This window comes from Sparus aurata, chromosome 9 (assembly GCF_900880675.1).
Source record: "Sparus aurata chromosome 9, fSpaAur1.1, whole genome shotgun sequence".
Classification (NCBI taxonomy): Eukaryota; Metazoa; Chordata; class Actinopteri; order Spariformes; family Sparidae; genus Sparus; species Sparus aurata.
In genome coordinates this window covers 5008363-5029777 of record NC_044195.1, presented here as the reverse complement: position 1 = coordinate 5029777, position 21415 = coordinate 5008363, and the positions used below count along the sequence as shown (strand labels likewise).

Genomic DNA, 21415 nt, shown 5'->3' with positions numbered 1-21415 from the left:
CATAAAAACACGGATGCACACTCAGATTTAAAGGTGCTTTGAGGCTTCTGGGACACCTCCATGGAAGCAATCTGTGAAAAGGCTGTTCAATGTCTCGACCGTCTTCAGAGAGCAGGTTGGAGGTAGAGAGTGACAGTCCCCAGACACTCACTGCCAAGTCCTGTTTGGGTCACTTGGCTCTGACATCGTGTCTGTTTGACTGACTGTCTGGCTGAATGACTGAAGAGATTCCAAGTGCCCTGCGCCACCTTAACTCTCCTCCCAGCCATATGCCACAATTTATTTTTTCCCTGAGTGAGGCCTTTTCAATTAAAATGAAAAGGGGATCTGCCTCTAGTGCCCTGCACTGTAGATCCCCCTTAACAGATTACCTGCAAGGCCAAAAGTTCAGAACATACAGTGCTTTTGATAAAGTTAAGTCCAAACAAGACCAGACTGCATGAGAGCACCGTTGTGTCATCTTCAGGCTCAGGTTGGTGACGCAGAATCAAGAGACATTTTTTTTCTGTTTGCAGATCTCATCATGACTTTGTGTTCTCTTCTTGTCCTTGTTTATGCATATATTTGCATCTTTGACAGAATGTTATCTTACAGCTTTAGGGGGACTGTGTAGCCATACATGTACTGTACTGTATGATTGCCTGCAGGACTGTTGTTTTGCAGCAAGAGACAGAAGGATGTCCTGAGGGACCTCAGACTCCATCTGGTGACTTCAGAGTACAGTAGACCCATGAACATCTCACTTTTGTACAGTACGCTGCTGGCTGTGACATAAAGTTTGGCATGCTGCAGTGAAATGACTACATAAAGACCAACATACCATAATTAAACAAGCACTGACATTGTCTTGTAAGATGATTTTTTTCCCCCTGTTTCCAAAGACATAGGTGATCTCTGTAGGATGACTAGTAGGTATCTATCAGTGTTTGGTATCAGGTTCAAAGCAGGACACATACATTTATATTAAGCTGCTACTAAACATAAATTGAGGGATATTTCATTGATGCTCAAAGGCAGATCTCACTGTTTACCATTAGGTTCACTAGTTTGCACAGCTGGAGGTAGAAATACAACTCTGGTTGTAAGAATGTGTCAGGTGTGATGTAGATTTCATATCTGGCTATTCGGAACTTTTACGAATGAGAATAAGCTCCCATGTAAAGATGTTTAATAATCTAATACATTTTCTAAAATCTTTTTTGTTGGGAATTTTTATTTTTTTATTTTTTTATGAGATCGGAATAAATACTTTTAATTGCAGGCTTCATATGTCATATGAAACACAACAGACCTATACCTTACTGTAATGTAGCCAATAATGACATGACAAGACAACAATCTCTTTTTCTATGTATTTGTATTTTGGTCGACAGAACAAGGAATGCATGGACATATGTGATTCAACAATGTTAATTAAAGTGCGCTCAGAGGATTAGACTTCATCATAAGGGCTATGAGATACAGCTCATTTTAGTCACACAGAGACTTAACAAAGAGCTTACAGGCTCGACTATATTAAACACATGCATAGCCTATATTATGCCAGCCTGCACTGCCAGGAGTGGAGACTTGTGAAGCTACTTCACTGCTGGACTTTAGTTATATTTTGTGCATCATATCAAAGCCGGGAATGCAACATCAAGATTGAAATACTTAAAAATTCACAAATCAGCAATAACGATGTAACATTAGCCAGCTAGCAGGTAAGCTACTACGACATCAGCAAACTAGTAGCAACTTCTTTTAGCTTGTTATACAGAAAAGGACCATAATATGTTGAAATTGCAGAGAGCTCTCATAATCTCCAGTTTGAGGCATGGGAACACCCTAACACTAGTGTGAACATGCAAAACGGATCATGTTATGGGTGTATTGGGATGGGGAAGGTAAGATAGGAAGGTAAGATTGCCACTACATGGAAAATATGCAGGCACCTCATAGTAAAATCCATTAATATGCAGTTATGGTAGCCTCAACTCTTCAGTACAGACTTTCCACAGGATTTTGGCAGAAAAGATTTGCTCCCATTGAACCAAAAGAGCAATGATGAAGTTGGCCACTGATGTTGGATCATAAAGCCTGTGTTGCTGGTCATCCCAAACCTTTACTGTATAGCAAAATGAAACAAAACTTGATCTATATCTACCTTTTGTATAGTACAAACACTGTAGTTACTTGATAATACAACCAGTGCCAGAGGCAGGGACGCATGTGTGCACACACTTCTCACAAACACACGGCACTAACAGGGTCTCTATGTGATAATGACTTTATGGTAATGGTTCGTAATGGTTCATAATGGCTCCATAATCTGCATTACCAGTGGGCACTATGTGACGACCCTTTCCTTTTCTCGCCTCCTGATTTTCTCAGTCAGTGCTTAGGGTACATACAAAGATAGTTGCACAATATTGTGTATGGAATGGTAATATATATACAATGTGTACACCTTCCTTCTTTCATTTTATTTCATTTGAAATTGTTTGCTTCTCTTATCCAATCTGTGACGTCTGTCTCATCATATAACATGTAAACCCTCTTCTCTTACAGTATCCATCCACTCAACAAACCTAATCCAACAAAACAATAGATATGTGCGCTTGTAGAAATACTGCTGGATAACAAATATTTAGCAGCCTTTCAGAATAAACGCCACAGCTACTATAATACTTCTTTGTTTATTCATTTATCTTTATTTGTGATTTAGATAGAGAAAACATAGAACTAGTACACACTTTTGAGATGAAGCTGAAATTTGTCTAAATGAGGCAATATGAAAAAGAAAAGTTTTTAGGAAATTTGCGATGTAACATTTTGAAGACAACCTAATAGCTGCTCTATCTGTCCTATTAAGCCAGAGGTTGGATCCATCTGCTTCCAATTGGAACATATTACTGCAGGGCAGTCTAATGTACCCCCTGTCGCTTTGGCTTCATCACTTTCATTTACTGCTATTACAGTCCCAGGTTCAGTCTTTCTCTTCGTGCGCACTCGTGTCTTTCGCTCCCCTTCTTACGCACATGGTGACATCTTCATTGACCACCTGGTTTGATGTCTATTTCTAGCTCTGTCTGCTTCTGTGCCATCTGTACTTTCTGCTTGTCTCTCTCCCTTCCTGCTTCACGCAGCTGATCTGTAGCTCACCTGTCCATGTTGCATTCTTCACCTCACTACATCTTTTGCTCCCATTATGCTTTTGACAATGCTGGTATATAAAGCATGGCAGGTCGAACACAGGTCTAAAATAAGCAACTGCTCAAAAAACTCATGATCCAGTGTAGAAGAAAGATGACTCAATGTGATATTTTGGCACCTGTTTCCCTTTGCTCAGTTCAAGAGTCCCCATAGAATGGCCTGGATACGGAGCCCTATTATACAGCCTTTTGATAGGCAGCAGGGCTGAGTATGTAGGATCATAATATCTCTTCCTTTTTTCTCTCGCAGAAAAATAGAGAAGGAAGAAGTTCTAATGAATTCTGAGCTGATGCTGGCCTCCACATGAACCTACATACAAAATGTTCAGGCATTTCAACATTAAAGCCTTTAAAATCATATTCAGTATGGATTCTGAGTCACATTAAACTCATGAGAGACAAATTAAGAGATTTAGACTCTTTTTAAAAAAAATAATGGAGCTGAGGTATTTGATGGTAAATATTTTCCTGCTACAAACTTTTAATGTTACACTATAACCTACAAACCACAGTTGCAGATACATCATCATATGCAAAGGTGATTTAAATAATCGTTCAAAACATATCAAATCAAAATTGCCATCATCAGGAAAATCTGTCCTACAATCGAGTATACATGATTTTAAACCAAACTATTCTCAAAGGTGTGGGGCATGTAAGAAATTTCTTTCATAGAAACAAACAGAAGATCTGAAAAATAAAATGGTGATTTATTAGAGAGACAAAGGAACACAATTTGCATAGGCATGTTTTGCTCCATAAGCAGCATAGAATCATGGGAGTTGTTGTTTTCATTGTTAAAAAAACACCATTGCACCTCACTCTTTGACTCTTCCTGATGTTACATCAGGTTACCACATTAACTGTTATACTGCATCAAATTAGGAATTTCTCTGGGTTTGGACATCATTGGAAACATTGGTTAATGTCCGTGGACAGCTCAACAATATGTTCAACAAAGGTCGTTTTGAGACATTTTAATGGACAAATGTTGCATTCAATTATAAATGTTGCTTCCATATAGATTAAAATCAATCATGTATCAACTCTAATGTACCTGTCTATCAAATTATTTGTAAATATTTAGTTACTTCATAAATAATGGGAAATATGAGAGTACAATACATACAGTAATAATGATTGTAGATCTTATTGTTTATATAAAATCCATCTATCCATTGTCTGTAACCGCTTTATCCCTTTTATGGGGTTGCAGGGTTTTTTGCTGGAGCCAATCCCAGCTGTCTCTGGGCAAGGGCGGGGTATTGCAGGGCCATCACTGATGGCAGAGGCTGCCATGCGAGGTGCCAGCCGCACATCAGGAGCAATTTGGGGTTCAGTATCTTGCTCGAGGACACTTCGACATGCAGCCAGCTCAGCCTAGAGCTGGGATTTGAACCAGCGACCTTCCGATTACTAGCCAACCTGCTCTACCCGCTGAGCTAAAGCCGCCCTGTTTATATAAAATGTTAATTTAAATATTTAAACATCTTTTCAAACATTTTTGTATATGTGTATAAAATGGAGGGGGCTACAAAAGCATTCCGCTGGGCAATCCTGCATTGTATGGATAGTAAAAACCTTAAACCTTGCGGTCTTCATAATACAGTATAATTTTGCATTCAAACTCGGACGAGAGGAATTCAAAACCATCCATCGTAAATCTAGCAATGTAACTAAGATACTGCTATAACAAATCAGTGGAATGCCTTCTGAAGGATTTTTACTCCGCTCTCTTTGACTGGAGCAAGTTTGACAGGAGGTGGTTTAAGCACAACAGTAGTCTTTAGCAAGTATAGCTGGCTTTGAGTTTCCAATTGTGAGCTGAAAATGCTTGCTCTAGTAACAACATCAGCACACCTGGATATATTGCAAATCTTTTGCCAATATATGCATGAAAAAAAAAAGACAGAGAGAAAGAAAGTCAAACAGTCAAAGAAATAGGCTACCAGCTCTTCAGGCCTAACTGGGAGTAATATTTAACAACTACATGTTTCAGATACCACTATGTCATGGTCTTACCTGCAGCCTCAGTAAACTGAGTCACTTGCAAGTTGGTGGTGAAAGCATTTATATTGATTGTTTTAAACAGACAGCCATTGTAAATAATATATGACTGTTTGGGTAGCTATTGATCGCTTCTCACCCACTGCCTTCAGATATGCAACCTCCTGAAGCCAGAATGACTCTGTGTGTGTGTGTGTGTGTGTGTGTGTGTGTGAGACAGGTAGACAGTGAGAGCGAGAGAAGAAGCATGCATATTTTAGTGTGTGCATGTGTTTCAAAGCAAAAGGAAAACTTTGTAGATAAAGGTTTAAAAATTAACTGATATGAATCAGAAATCAGTTTTAAAGTTAAAAATACAACTACACCGATACATGGACCTCTGGATCGATGTAAAGGTACTGTCAACCGGTTGATGCCCTGATTTTAAAGTTATGAATCGGTTAAGTGAAGCTGCTATGTCTCTATTCCCGCACAGCGTCTACAAGCTCTCATTAAAGTTCAAAGGTCAGCACGAGATTCAGGGGCACAGGAATGTTAACGTAGTGTTGCCAAGTAAATTTAACTGACAGCTGCTGCATAGTGTTAATCATAGGTGTGATTTCATACACTGATTATTATTAGGAAGCAGAAGATACAGTCAGTCAGGGACATCCAGCTCAGAGAAGACCTGCTCATGGAGATCTAAACAACAGGAGAGTTGTTCGTCAGATCCAGGATGAGACGACAGGTGTGTTTTGTATAAACTGAGGTGTGAGCAGATTAATAGTAAGACAAACACAAAGGATTCCCTGGTCATAGCAAATATATGTTTGAAGGAAAGCAATGACACTTTTATAGAATTGGCTTATTCTTATTTATGATTGAAAATTAATGTCAGATTGTATCAGATCGTACCGAACATGGATTGAATCTAATTATACCAAAACTAAATCTAACCGTTCCATAATAAAAACAATCGTAAATGATATTGTAGCCCATGAATCTAGATACATATCGAATCATCTTATAAGGGAGAGATGCACACCTCTATCTGTAGGCCTTAGGATTCAAGCTCGAGCCTTTCAATGTCTGAATAGTGGAAATCATCCATCTGCTAAATACATAATTCAGTAAGCAAGCAGGGTTCTCTCATCGATTATCAGCTTTATAATCTTACTGCAGGCGCACCAGAAGTGCAAAAAGGATACTGTTAAATTCAGAAAAAATGAAGCAAGCTCACTTTGTCAAGAGCTCTCTTGATTATAAATGTGCTGGAGTGCGTGTCTAATTAATGGTTTTATTAATTCCCTGCCCCATTCACAGTCCACATAACTAATAGATCAGGCCTCATAACACTCTGTGAGACATATTATACAGGCTGTGAAATGTGGCATGCAGCTCTCAGGTGGATTCCTGCAGGTGGGAAAGTGTTTCAGAGAGGGGGCTGCAGAGTAAATGAAAACTAGTAGTGGAGCCATATCAGAGGCCACTGACTGCAGAGAGGAGAGACAACATGGCCTCCAGTCTCCTTTCAAAAATACATTAAAATTCATTTAAATTATAGTAACCACATTTGTTTTTAATCTATAATATATAATGTCTTATGTTATGGCACGCTATTTTGTCTTGTTTTATGTATATTGTAAAATAAATGATTACATACAATGGATAAAATTAGTTAACAAAAAAAGAGTTATTTAAAGCAACATTATGCAACTTTTTAACCATTAAATAACAGCTTCAAATTCACTTGGATGGTACAGTGACTTGAGGTAGGTGAATGGTGTCTCTGTCACAGCCACTCTACAGAAACTTGTCACTTGTTTCTGCACTGTGTAACTTCAGTCAGAGGGTAGGATCACAGCGTTACATACAAGTTTACTTCAAAATACAGGTTTTCAACACATAACACTCTTCTGATGTTATGAGTTCTGTTTGTAGTCAGCACCTTCATTACATCTGACAAATTGAACCTGGGATTTTTACCACAGTGTTGCTGTGCTCAGAAACTGTTGGCTGCACAAAATTGCACAAAATCGCACAAAATGCCAATTTTACAATAATGTTGCTTTAAGCATTAGCCCTTTCATAAGATTACTGTTTACAAAAATATAACACACCCTAAAGGCCCCAATCACCGCTACTACCGAGGAGTGTCTGCTCAGACGTCTTAATTGACTGATTAGTTCCTAACCAATTGATTGATGTTCAAACAAAAGTTTCTCCTTTGCAAACAAATATGAAAATAACTTAAATGCAGCAACAAACTGCCTCAGTGTCAGCACAGACAGCAACTGCAACAGCAACAGTGGTCAAAAACTATTACTACTACCTTCCGGGCGGAAACACCTGCCTGTACAAAGGTGGGTTCCTAATTATAACATTTGGTGCTAATTCCAATATTGACAACCGATTACATAATTCACATTACAGCAACATTATTATGGCTCCAATAATCCATAAAAAAAAAAACAAAAAAAAAAAACATCAAAATTAACATTAACATTAACATTAAACTTAACGTTAACATGACAAGTCACTCTCCTCTTTTAAAATCTCTCCTTCAAATATATTATTATCTTTTATCTGATTCTAATCTGTTGTGTAACTGTTGAGTCAGTTTGATTCTTATAATCTGGATGTTATTTTTAACCTTCTATTTTCCAACCCGTTTTTCTTTTACTGTAAAGCACTTTGTGGCACCATGCAATGTGAATCAAGTAATTATCACTCTGATTATCTTGGATAGATTTCTGTTTAAGCCCTGATCTGTCCATCCTTGTCTCATCCTCTCTGCCTTCAGTCTTCTTCCCATTTGCAGTTTGATCATATCTGCCAATACCCTGTACACACCACACACTTCATTACTTTGTGTAGCCTCCTCCAACCATTACCCACCCATCCCCTTTCTATTCCTCTTTTCCTTTACCCTACCCTCTACACACACACACACACACACACACACACACACACACCAGTTTCTCTCTATCTCTCTCTCCCACTCACTGTGACTCACTCTCCCCCATTTTGCCCAGCAGTGACAACGAGAGGCAGATTGTGACCTGCAGGCTGAGCTACTGTACAAACACAACCACACTACATTAGGTAACTTTATTACATTAACATTGTAGTTATTCACTCTTTGATTCATCCCTTTACATTTCCCATGAATGCTGATGCCATTTTGCACTATGCTCATATATTTTCCTATTTCTGAAGAGCTCCATTTTGTGTTGTGATTGGACCATTGAAAAGAAATGTCAAAACTACATTCATCAGTGCTGTCAATGGAACTGAGTTTACGTAAGAGGTCACATGTTTCCACTTTGATTATAATCATTTGCCGCTTTCACGTTCACCATACTCACCTCAGCTGTGTTCCACTCACCCGTTCAGTGAGATAATAGATCATCTGTGCAAGCCAGACCCACATTCTAACCATGATCAGTGTGCTTATTTTAATCTGTCACTGCATGAACTTCAGCCGTAAAAAATATTTTTTTTACATCATCAATTGACAAACATACCGTAAGTCAACAAAAAAGCAAGATCCTCCATTTTTTAAAAATGTCATGGCAGTGCTAACAGTTTGGCACTAAATACACTAGCATTATTGTGGCCCTGATTCATGGGCAGCCTACTAAAAATAGCTCCAAATCAGATATAAATATTTGCCAATAATTTTGTTCTTTCCTTAAAATCTACTGTCTGTCTGTTGTTTCCTCAAAACCAACAAATGAATGACACTGTCATGAGGGATAGACCAATCAAACTTTTCCCTCCCAACGCTGACTCTGATAACTCAAAACTAATCCAATACCCACGCTCTCTTCCCAATTCAAATCTCATCAACAGCTCACTGTACTACATGAATGTAGCAGAGAGCACAGATACTTATTTTATGATTATGTTGGCAAAGAAAATGTTTTCAGTGTAATCAGTGCTATCATGCTGAGCTAAGATGATGCCTGTGGTAAACATTATATATATTATTGCCATTTTGTTCAAAACATAACTGTATCTAAGTGCAGCCTCACTGAGCTGCTAGCATGACTGTAGATCTTTTTTTTTTTATCTTTTTATCAGGTGTTAAATATGATGGGTGTAGCTTCCTAATACCTTAAAGTGACAGAGCCAAGCCCAGCCATTATTAGGTCTATCATTACATCTGTTCCTGCCTGACAAGAAGCCAGGAGGGGGTTTAAGCACAAAGCACCACAGGGGAAACACACACCTGAGACACAACAATGCTTCACCGCTAATCTGTGCTGTCAAACACACACAGGCACAGATGCACACAGACACACAAACACAGGAACCAGGAAGTGGTGACAGTTTTCTCCCTGCAGCCATGTACACTCATTTTCTCACTTACACATATGTACGTGGACACAAATGCACAAAATAAACTGAATATCAAGAAGAGAGGGTGGGAGGTGAGTAATGAAAGACCGAAGGTAGGGAACAGCAGTGGGGAGGAGGGCGGAGATTCAGAGATGTGAGATATTTGCAGATATTTTAGCTGTTAGAGAGACAGAATGCAACCTTATGTCCCTTTGGCAAATGTGCTTTGTGGCAAATTGAGTATTGTTTGTGATAAGACTTCTAAGATGGAGGTGAAAGATCTTTACAGTTAATAAAATATGGTTCAGTACTCCAATCTCTATACTCAAATATTAATATTTGCCTTTAGCTTTTGTTAGTGAAGTAAGCCCTTTATCAGTCCACATTTCGCTTCTATTGATTTGCTGCAACTCGACGATGCTGATTGACCTGCAAAATTGGCAACGCATGGACAGAGTTCATAAAGACTTTGGTGTTCCATCAGATTTAAGTTTCATTCTTTATCTTAAAATACACACAATAGACTATTGAGTGGTCATCATTTTGTTATCCCCTCTTCATGCATTTAAATCTCCTTTTGGATTAAAAATGAAGCTTGAGAGAAGGAGACGGTGATCACAGGCTGGTGGCAGCTTATGCACAGTGCTGGTCCAGACATGTCCACGTGATGAGCAAGGCTCAGGCCCTAACCTGATTAGGACCAAGCCAAGACCCACTCAATTAATAGGACCAATTGACTGGTGTAGTCCCACACAGCTTCTGTCTTTTCCAGGGAGCAGCAAATTAACATTGATTGAACTATGCATGAGGTTTACACTGACTCATCAGAGGACTTCTTTTCTTTTATTGCTGTAGCTCCACAACTTCCCCAGACTGTAATTTTCACATAAAATCAAAGTAATGATTTTAATGAGTGCTCTGCATGAATCCACTGATTGCAGAATGAATAGAAATAAACAGAAATTTAAGAGGTGTGTGTGTGTGTGTGTGTGTGTGTGTGCGTGTGCACGTGTGTTTGTGTGTCTGTTATTTTTGTCATGCTGCTCTGAGAGGTGTTGCTTATAACATACGTCATGAGAGGGGTCTATAAATAATAACCTTTCTCCAAGTGTATGAGTCAGAGGCTCTGATTTGTAACTGCAGTGATGTAGCACTTCAAATCAACATTGTGGTATGTGTGTGGAAATCTGTGTATGTGTTTGCCCTTGTGAACAATCACATGAACTCTTACATTACCACTGCCCCTCTGGTCAAATCAGGACAAATCCAAGACTTTAATTCCCCACGTTATATGTCTCATTTACTATTCATGCATGTGTACAGTGAGTGGCTCGGCATGAAAGCATCTAAGAGACAAATGCACAGACGTTGTATACATGATAGAAATACCTGCTGTAATCTCAATCTAATAGTGATGTACATCCACTGTGAAATCTGACATGAATCTTTCAGGATGTTGAACAGATTAAATAAGCCTTTAATAAATGTGTGCAAGTTTTCAGAAGAAGGACTGCACTTATCCTATTCTCTCCATCAGTATCTACATGGATCAATTATTTAAATCTCCATTCATATCTTTATTTAATTCATTACTCAGCGAGAGTACAAAATGTAAGAGCGCTTAAGAATGTAATGAAATGTAAGAATGTAAGAAAATGATGAAAAATGGCAATTTTTCTAAACACTAACGTGATGTCAGTAGCCTTTTATGTAAAAAAAAATCATTCAATTTACAATCATATTAAATCAAACTAGAATGGCACTCAGCGTGCATACCTCCACCAAATCAAAACTAAATTGAGCCTGTCCAATGTCAAACTCAATAGCCCTGTATCACAATCCAAAAGTGCTTAACCATAGTTTAAGCTCACCAGATCTAGGATTCACGTCAACTGTGCTCACTCATAGACAACAGCCATCTTAATTCATGTTTTGTTTTGGTTTTTTATTTAGATCCATGCACTATTTTTTTTAAATGAAGAAAAAAACATTACAATGTTGAAGGGTGTGTCAAAATCTGCACCAAAAGTTAATGGGGTCTATTTGGGGTTGAGACAGATGCTCCATCCAAGTTCATGGAAATCTGATCAGTAGTTTTTGTGTATTCCTGATGACAAAACAAACAAACAAACAAACAAACACACACACATAAACGGTTAAAAACATTATTTGGCAAAGGTTGAAAAAAAGAGAAAAGCAGCGGATCCTCACATTTAAAAAGCAGGAATTGGTAATCTACCAATTGATGTGTTGAGTAGTCATCACAGTCCTAGTTCTACAATATTAACATTCAGCTACCACAGAACACTGACTCCATCTCAAACAGAAGTCCCTGGTCTAATGTTAACGTAGGTAAAAATGACTCCAACAGGGTGTACACAGTCTAAACAGGACAGGACATCTCTCCTTTCAGGTTTGTAAAGGAGTAGTGCTAACACTGAGTTAATAAGCTCCTTAGCATTTATCAAAGCAGACTAAGCATTTAATATATTAATACGTTCTCCATCAGGCAATCAAGGATCTTGCTCGAGTTTGGTTGTGCACCCTCTCTACTTAGGTATCATGTTTGAGCCAGAGCAAGTGCAAAAAGTGTTGTTGGAGCACAGTGGATATGAGTCACATATGCACACTGTGCCCTGAGAGTACTGTATGTATGAGTCTCATGGGTTGGTAGTATGTTTTGAAATCAGCCTTTTGTGCTTTTAACTTGGAATTTAAGAGCCTGAGACATTTCCAAGCTCTGCCAATGGTCCACATCAGTCGACTGACAATAAAACAATGTAGCTGGGTCCGTGTTTCTTTTGGTAATTAGATTTTCCTTTCAGAAACGGATATTAAAAAACAAAAAACTAGTGGTTATTTGATTTTCGTTTTAGAATTAAAAATTGAAATACAAGGCGTTTTTCTTTTTCATGGTCAAAAAAGGGATGAGCGAAATTATAAAAATGATTCGATTTTCATTTTCTATTTCATATAACAAAAAATAAAATCACTAGAAAACAGAAATGGAAAAAAGGTCTGTTTATTCATATTCTGAGACCGGATGTTGTCATCTCCTGGACGGTGCTGTGTAGAAGAAACAGTAGGCTAGTAGGCTACGGCGGGGCAATCTACCGTGACACATGGACATGGAACTGCGGTCAAGCCAGCCGTCACCCCGATCTCCATGGTCAAATCAGCCGCACTTAAATTTTGAGTGTACAAGTATTCTCAGCATTATGGTAAATGTGGACTTTCGGTTTTCAAAATAAAGGTATTAAGAACAGTAAGCTATAATTCGAACCTACATTTAATAAAATATGTTACATTAAGGTGTTTCATGACCCTATGATGAATAAAAAACACTTAATATCAGGTATCTTTACTGCACCAGTGTGAAAAATGCCAAAATAAAAGTCCCATATTTATGCCTCCAGTTTGCATATTTGACCATATTTGAGGTGCTGTAAAAACACTCAGTGCTCAATAATTCCTGGCTATGGATGGTATACTTGACTTTTACACATATAAGACTACACGCATACTTGATATCAAGCATTTTTAGTGTACCAATGTGGTTAATTTCAACGATAAAAGTCCCATATTTATACCTGCAGATTCCATATTTTCATATATTTGAGCTACCGTAAAAACACTTTGCTCAATATTTCCTTGCTATGTATGGTATATTTGACATCTACACATATAAGACTACAACTATACTTGATATCAAGCATTTTTACTGCACCAATATGGAGAAATTCAACAATAAAATTCCCTGATTGCCCTCCAAGTGGCATATTTTCATATATTTGAACTACTGTAAAAACACTTTGCTCAATAATTCCTGGCTATGGATGGTATATTTGACTTCTACACATATAAGACTACAAGCATACTTAATATCAAGCATTTTTGCTGCACCAATGTAGATAAATTCAACAATAAGAGTCCCATATTTATACCTGCATATTCCATATTTTCATATATTTGACGTACTGTAAAAACTCTTTGCTCAATAATTCCTGGCTATGGATGGTATATTTGACTTTGACACATCTAAGACTACAACTATACTTGATATCAAGGAGAAATTCAAAAATAAAAGTCCCATATTTATAATAATAATAAATAATAATGCATTTTACTTATAGGTGCCTTTTATGTCTGGAGATTGCATATTTGACCATATTTGAGCTACTGTACGAACACTTGTGTAGAAGTCAGATATATCACCCATAGCCAAGAATTTTTGAGCAAAGCGTTTTTACAGTACGTCAAATATGTGAAAACATGGAATCTGCAGGTATAAATATGGGACTTTTTTTGTTGAAATTCTCCACATTGGTCCAGTAAAAATGCTTGATATTATAATGCTTGTAGTCTTATATGTGAAGAAGTTAAGTATATCATCAGTAGCCAAGAAATATTGAGCAATGTGTTTTTACAGCACCTCAAATATCGTCAAATATGCAAACTGGAGGCATAAATATGGGACATTTATTTTGGCATGTCTCTACACTAGTGCAGTAAAGATACTTGATATTAACTGGGGTTTTTTTCATCATAGGCTCATGAAACACTTTAATGTAACATATTTTATTTTAAATGTAGGTTTGAATTATAGCTTACTGTTCTTAATACCTTTATTTTGAAAACCGAAAGTAAATACGCTGTTTCTCCGTATTTACCATAATGCTGAGAATACTTGTACACTCGAAATTTAAGTGCGGCTGTTTGACCACGGAGATCGGGGTGACGGATGGCTTGACCGCAGTTCCATACTGTCACGGTAGATTGCCCCGCAGTAGCCTACTAGCCTACTGTTTCTTCTACACAGCACCGTCCTGTAAATGACAACATCCGGTCTCAGAATATGAATAAACAGACCTTTTTTCCGTTTCTGTTTTCTAGTAATTTCATTTTTTGTTATATGAAATAGAAAACGAAAATCGAATCATTTTTATAATTTCGCTCATCCCTTCTTGACCATGAAAAAGAAAAACGCCTTGTATTTCAATTTGAATTTTTATATTCTAAAACGAAAATCAAATAACCACTTTTTTGGTTTTTAATACCCGTTTCTGAAAGGAAAATCAAATGATCAAAAGATACACGGACCGTAGCAGCCACACAAAGCAGCTAATAGTCTTCAACGTGAGAAAACAAAGTGCTTTCAGGTATGGCTTTGGCAGAGATGAGTGCCTTTTTAAAGTAATCATGATTACCATTTGATTCACATTACAACAAAAAGCCTTTTCATTGAAGTAAACCACACACACACACACACACACACACACACAGCAGTGAGACACAAAGCGTCCATCACCTCCACAGACAGACACATAACTGAACTATCCTCCACTCTCACTCAAGTGTCTGATTTAATGAGGAACTAATGTCACCATTAAATAAAAACAAAACATGTAGTCTGTCACAGCTCTAGCCCGAATGGATTTATATTCAGGCAACCAAAATTCCCCCCTCACCCCACCAGAGGAGCTACACACACTCTCCCATCCCATCAGCCTGCACACACTCCTGCCTCCCCACCCCCACAAACCCCCTCCTCCTCCACTGACAAGCAGCAACGCCAGGGATGAATTCTTGACATCCATGTGAGTTAATTACAATGACTGCACTTGTACTGCTGGAGATGTGTAATTATCAGAACCTCAGCAAATAGAAGCCTGTGTTTTAGCCACTCAGAGAAAAATAGCTGGGCTTAGACCCCTGCTTTACACGATGAGGGCTCATCTCCAGAACATGAAAAGGAATGGGATTTACGTTGTGCTGTCTGATTTGTGTGCACTGCACATGTATGGAAGCATGTCCTCTGAATAATTCAGGCTACATGCTAACAGTGTTGAGACCTGAGGTATTTGTAGAGTCTTTGTCATATGAAACAGAGCAGTAGAGTGATGAGTGTGACGATAAAGAACAATACAGTACAGAGAACTAATTTACTCATTTTTGTCATTGAGGCGCATCTCAATTTCAACCCGATCGGCAGAATAAATGTTGGCAATGTAACATTTCCGCAAACCACAGATATGTTGAACCATTACATTTAGTTTTCTACTTTATGTTGTACCATATGGTCTGGTTAGGTTTAGGAACAAATGCCACTTGGTAAGGGTTAGAAACAGATCTTCATGTGATTCACTGTTATGCAAGCTACATGACTGGTCCCCCTTAACAGGGTTTCCTCTACATGTAATTGACTGTGGCGCACCGCCACGGCAAAATAAAAGCCACCACACCTTAAAAATTCAGGCATAAATAAATCCAGTGTTAGAGAAAGGAAATATTTTACCGTCGTCTTCCACCGCAGGCTTTGACGTAAACTAGCATGTTGGATATTTAGCTTGATAATTAGCTAGAGGATTAAAATGGTCACTTAGAGCAGAGTCCTGCACGGGTCACCGCATCCGACCCGTTTTCCGACAGTAGCACAACTTACATTACGTACCCCAGATGACCCGGTATAAATTGATACTGACGCCCGAAGGAAAATTGGACGGACGCAATTTTTAAAAGTGAAAGTAAGCTAGCGTGGGGAATGAGAGTTCTGGGATGGCGCAAGCATGCATGAATGAGCTCATATGAACTATAAATGCTTATCATTTGTGTCGCTAATAATGACTGATGATAAGTGACATCTTGAAAATGGCAATCATAAAACCCGACCCGCCTCTCCAGGCGTCCGACACAGTACATTGTTTTTCACCCGTGCAGGACTCTGACTTAGATAACTCCTGTCTTGAAACAAATAATAGAAGTAGTATTTCTTTACAATATTAGAGTTCATGATGGCTGTGTGAGAGCATTATAACCAGAGAAAGAAAAAGAAATTCCCTAAGTAGCCTATGACATAAGTATAAATATTACAGTATGATGACCCCCCCCCCCCCCCCTACCCCCCAAAGCGGAAAATACTGCTTAACCTGCCAATATAAGCAGCAAATGTTTGTCTGTACTTTGTCTCTTACAACCAACTGGTTGAACTGGTTACCACAAAAATCACCAGACTCCCTCACTTAATTGTGTGATTGTAATAGTTGTTGAATGAGAAGAAACATAGCAAACTTTGTGAAAGTTAACTATGAAAAACAGTAACCAATATAAGCTACTTTTTTTGACACCCGTAGAGAAAAATCCCCAGACTCCCTTAAAAATTGCTACATTTTGTGAGTTGTGGAGTTTTAGGAACTGTGTGACCAACACATTCTGAACTACTTTGGCCTTATCATTAATCTGGCAAATGTTATACATGATATGCAATATGATAACAAGTGATAACTCAAGAAGCATGTTAACGTCAGGTATGAACTGATGGGCACAAAGCTGTCCACTTCTGATCGGATTATGCAGGAAAGATGTTGATATCAAATGTGAACAGCCTCAAAAACATCCAGTTTCTGTCGTATTCATATTCTGTTCTATCATGCTGTCACATATAACTGATTTAGAGACACTGGCTCACTTGCAGACTCACACAAACTCCTGTCGCCTTGAATAATCAACACAGAAGGAGAGCTGAACGGCCCAAACACGATATAAGCATCTCTCACCCGCCCACCTACCCAGCATGGGCCCGAACACACGCGGGCTGCTCATCGCATCTGCTAACAAGACACCCTCGCCAAAGAAAGAAGCTACCATCCTGTCTCCCTCTCTCCGGCAGCATTTCAGCTGTTCCTGCCTGAACACCCCAAGTGACATCATGATAGAGATAAGAGTAAAACAGGATTTGTGTCGGCTCATCGGGGAAGCCAAGTACAAGAGTGATACTCAAACAGTGAACTGCAACCTTTATGGTGAGACTATTTGACTAGAGGAGACAAAACAGAGTGTAATGTGTGCAGTATAGACCCAGTGGTGCACAATGGAACTGAAGCAACTTCAGGTACAGCACAGTACATCTGTTTCAGTTGCATCTATTACAAAACATTGCAGCAGTCATCACGATGGGCAATCATTGGAATCCAAGACCAGAGTATTAGCTGCTTCTTTTCACACAGGATGTCACTTTAAAGATGTTCTCATTCATTTAGTCAGAATGAAAAGGTGAGCATCTTTTCAACTTTTGAGGTCGTATCATTCCTAAATGTACACAGGGGCCGAGGCTTAGTTTGTCTGAAGTGTTCCATACAGTGACTTCTTTGTGTATTATGAGTGGGAAAACTGTTTACAGGAGCTGCTATATGTAAACTGTGTGCAGTGGGCACGGGGGATCGGCAAAAAGCTTTGGTTTGTTACTCACGTGTGCCATCAAAGCGGGTGGCGATGGTATCCAGGAAGGTGTTCTGAGGGGCCAGCAGCCCTCTCATCACCGGCATCCTGCTCCGGGTCGACTGGGTCCTCCTGCCTCGGCGGCCCGGGCCAGCAGCGCTTGACTCCTGCTGAGACCCGAAACTTGGCAGGAAGCGAGAGGTGCCCGGTGCGCATCCCAGCCCCTGGAGAAGCGCACCGATCCGAGATACGCGCGGTGACTCCACCTTGGCACCGTGGGGGTTGTGACCATAATCAACTCAGCAAAGAGCGACTATCAACCGTGGGATGCACCTGTGCACCCCTCAGCGGGGAAAAAACACATCAAGAGGACAAAGAGTGTTCGCAAAAGCAAGCGCGCCCGAGAAAGAGACGAGGACGGCTAGACCGCAAGTTTTTGATGCTGATGGTGCGTGGAGTGAATCTTATCGCAGCAAGCTCCTCCTCAGCCCTCTCTCCCCCTCTCTCTCTACTGAGAGCAGATGCAGAGTCACATGATGCCTTTCGGGTCTTGCCATGCTGTGGCCCTGCTGTAGATGGAGGTGGGACCTGGAGACAAAGAAGAGGAAAGGAAGGCTGTTTGGGAAGCCGGTGGCCTTTCCCCTAATGTGGACTGCTGTGTGAGAAATGAGCAGACCCGCTTAAACGGATCAACTGCTGTTTACATGAAGCAAGATCAGCGATATTTTCAAACGGTTCAAAGATAAAAACAAAAAATCCTACCTACGGCATTTAAAGAGAATATCCTCAGTTCAAATTCTAACGCTTATAAAAGAGTATGGAATGAACCATATGAGCATGTGTAGCTACGCCTATACCTGACTGATTTTAAGACTTTTAAAGCGGACCGTAAAAGAAAGCACGATGATGTTCTCGGCTGCCTGCTCCTCGCCTCCTCAGGACCACATGGCCCCGTGCAGCTGGAGACACCAGAGAGCCGATCAGTCCTCGGCGCACAGGGAGACTCTGCCATCTTCTGGTTACAAGGCGGAATTTAAACATTCTGTGTCTTTTTGTACACAGGGAAAGAATAGGAGTCGGAATGTGGCGTAAAACTGTAGATGGTCTGAAGATCATATCTTAAAGGATCAGTTCACCCAAAAATGAAAATTAGTTTATTCTCTCTATTATATCCCCCAATGCTGATGAACAATCAGGGGAGGGGTCATAGTCCGCAAAACATTTCTGCAGCTTCACAGGGAAAAAGTGTGGCAGCAGTCTCCTAAACAACTGAAGTAGCTGGGGACTTCATTTTAAACGTTAAAAAACATTTTTAGACGGACTTCCGGCCAGACACCATCATGGCGGCAGCATAAACGAGAGGCTCCCAGACATTGAGTAGAAAAGCCCTATTAGCCGGAAGTTTGTGATAGTTTTGAGTACAGAGAGAGCGGAGTTAAGAGGGCGATGATTAAGACAAGAGGAAAACTGCGTAAACCGAGTAAGAACGCGAGAAAGCTGTGACGATGGGGAACTGGACCAACTGGTGGGACAGATGGCGGATCTGGGGACGATTCTGCAGGAGTTACGCGAGTTTCGCCGGGAGAATGGTGAAAGTTTGAGGCAGATCAAAGATGACATCAGGAAGGCCAACAGCAGGATTGATGACGCTGAGCAGCGGATCGTGGAAGCGGAGGAGCGCACTCAGATACTCGGGGAAGCTACGTTGGAGCTTTTGGAACTGCAGAGGCGAGCCGAGGATAAAATGACGGACTTGGTGGGCCGTGCGAGGAGGGAGAACGTCTGAATTCATGGGGTGAAGGAAGGAGCGGAGGGGAATGCTCAGTCCATGACCACTTTTGTCTAGAAGCTTCTCAGGGAGAAGCTGGAGCTACCTCCGTCGTTGGAGTTGAAGATTGAAAGAGCTCACCGTGCTTTGGGCGCGTTGCCCCCAAAGGACCCTCCGCCGAGGTCCATTGTGATCAAGTTACAAAGCTTCCGGAGTAAAGAGGAACTTATAAAAATAGCTTGGCAGAAGAAGGGCTTTGAATACGAGGGGAGAAAGGTGTTTTTGGATCATGACTATGCGCCAGAAGTTCTGAAAAGACGCAAGGAGTACGCGGAGGCGAAAAAGGCTCTGCGGGCTAAGGATATACGCTTCCAGACGCCTTTCCCAGCGAAGCTCCGAGTGTTTTATGAGGGGGAGACGCGAGTCTACAACACAGCGCGGGAGGCGACGGAGGACATGGTGGCCCGAGGGTTCCAGGTGGAGATCGTTAAGCCGGCGGAGGACTGGGCGGGCGGATTAAGAAGTTGTCCCGGACGACGAGACGAGTGGGGAGCGGACGGGGGTCGGAGGAGATGCACCAGCGGGTTAAACGGAGACTGCAAGCCTTCAGGAGAGACCCTGACGACTGCTAGAGCGCAGCACTTTGATGTGACAGTTCGTTTGTTTCCAGGGGCGTTCCTAAATTGGACACGGACATCAAGGTGGGGCTCAGCAAATGGCTCATCTGTCAAAGGTACAGCCTATAATGCGTTTTTGATACTTTATTTTAATTTTTTTTCTCACCCTGGGTTATAATTCCTCATAAGATAAGGACGTCGGGGCTGCACTGTGGAACTGTTGTAGCCATATGGACATAGCTGAGTCTGACATCGAGGGCCCCCCGCCCCTAGGGAGTGGGGGACACCCCTCAGAGCTGACTAAACACCAAAGCTCTAATAAGGTCAACGTTCAGACCTCACTTAAGGAAGTTCTGTCACTGTTTTGTTGGAAATTGTTTCTGTTATTGTTATGTTCTGTGTGTTTGAATGTTCACTTCATTCCTGTAGCAAATGGGGTGGGTAATGCAATAGTGCTAGGGAGGTTGGTACATGCCATGAGAATGGATAATGAGGACGGGCTCCAGGAACGATATTAAAGTTGCCTCATATAATGTCAACGGTGTACTTAACCCGGTCAAAAGGAGTAAGATCATGAGTAAGATGAAAAAAGAAGGGGTAGGGGTCATACTGTTACAGGAGACCCACCTGACAGAAATAGAACATGTTAAATTAAAAAGGAGTGGATACAATCAAATATTCTCTGCCTCTTACAAGAAGGGTCATAGGAGAGGGGTTGCCATTATAGTTTCTACTAAGTTAACATTTGACAAGATAAAGGAGCTGAGCAACAGGGAGGAAAGGTTTGTCATGGTTAAGGGGAAACTGGAGGGGGGGATGGTGACTTTTCTTAGCGTCTATGCTCCACCCGGTTCAGATTGGGGGTTCTATAGGCATATATTTGATTTGATAACTCTGGAGGCAGAGGAAGTCCTGATAATGGGGGGGGGGACCTGAACCAAAGACTGAGCCCACAGCTAGATTCCTCAGGAGGAGGCACACAGAGGAATGGGCTTGGTAAGAAGATAAAGGTTTTAATGTCTGAAATTGGTATTTTTGATGTATGGAGGGATCTGAATCCCACTATTAGTTAGTTAGATTACTCCTATTACTCGGCACCTCATAATATATATTCAAGGATTTATTATTTTTTGATGAATGATAAGGATAGGTATAAAGTGGTGAACTGTGAAATGGGAGTAATGGACCTATCAGATCATAGCCCTCTTTATCTAACAATACGCCTGGAATATGAGAAAAAGACAACGCTTTGGAGGCTAAATTCGAGTATGTTAAAAGGCCAAATGAGAGAA

At 40.3% G+C, this 21415-nt stretch overlaps 1 protein-coding gene across 1 annotated transcript in view; it reads right to left on the bottom strand.

Annotated features, from left to right (window-relative positions):
- The window catches only part of kcnh3 (potassium voltage-gated channel, subfamily H (eag-related), member 3), a 177258-nt gene extending 158556 nt beyond the window's left edge, over positions 1-18702 (bottom strand). The window contains exon 1 of the mRNA XM_030427642.1: positions 17770-18702. Within this exon, the coding sequence (XP_030283502.1) occupies positions 17770-17845 (76 nt within the window). The 5' untranslated portion in view covers positions 17846-18702. The remainder of the gene's footprint in view (positions 1-17769) is intronic.
- Positions 18703-21415: the final 2713 nt, after the last annotated feature.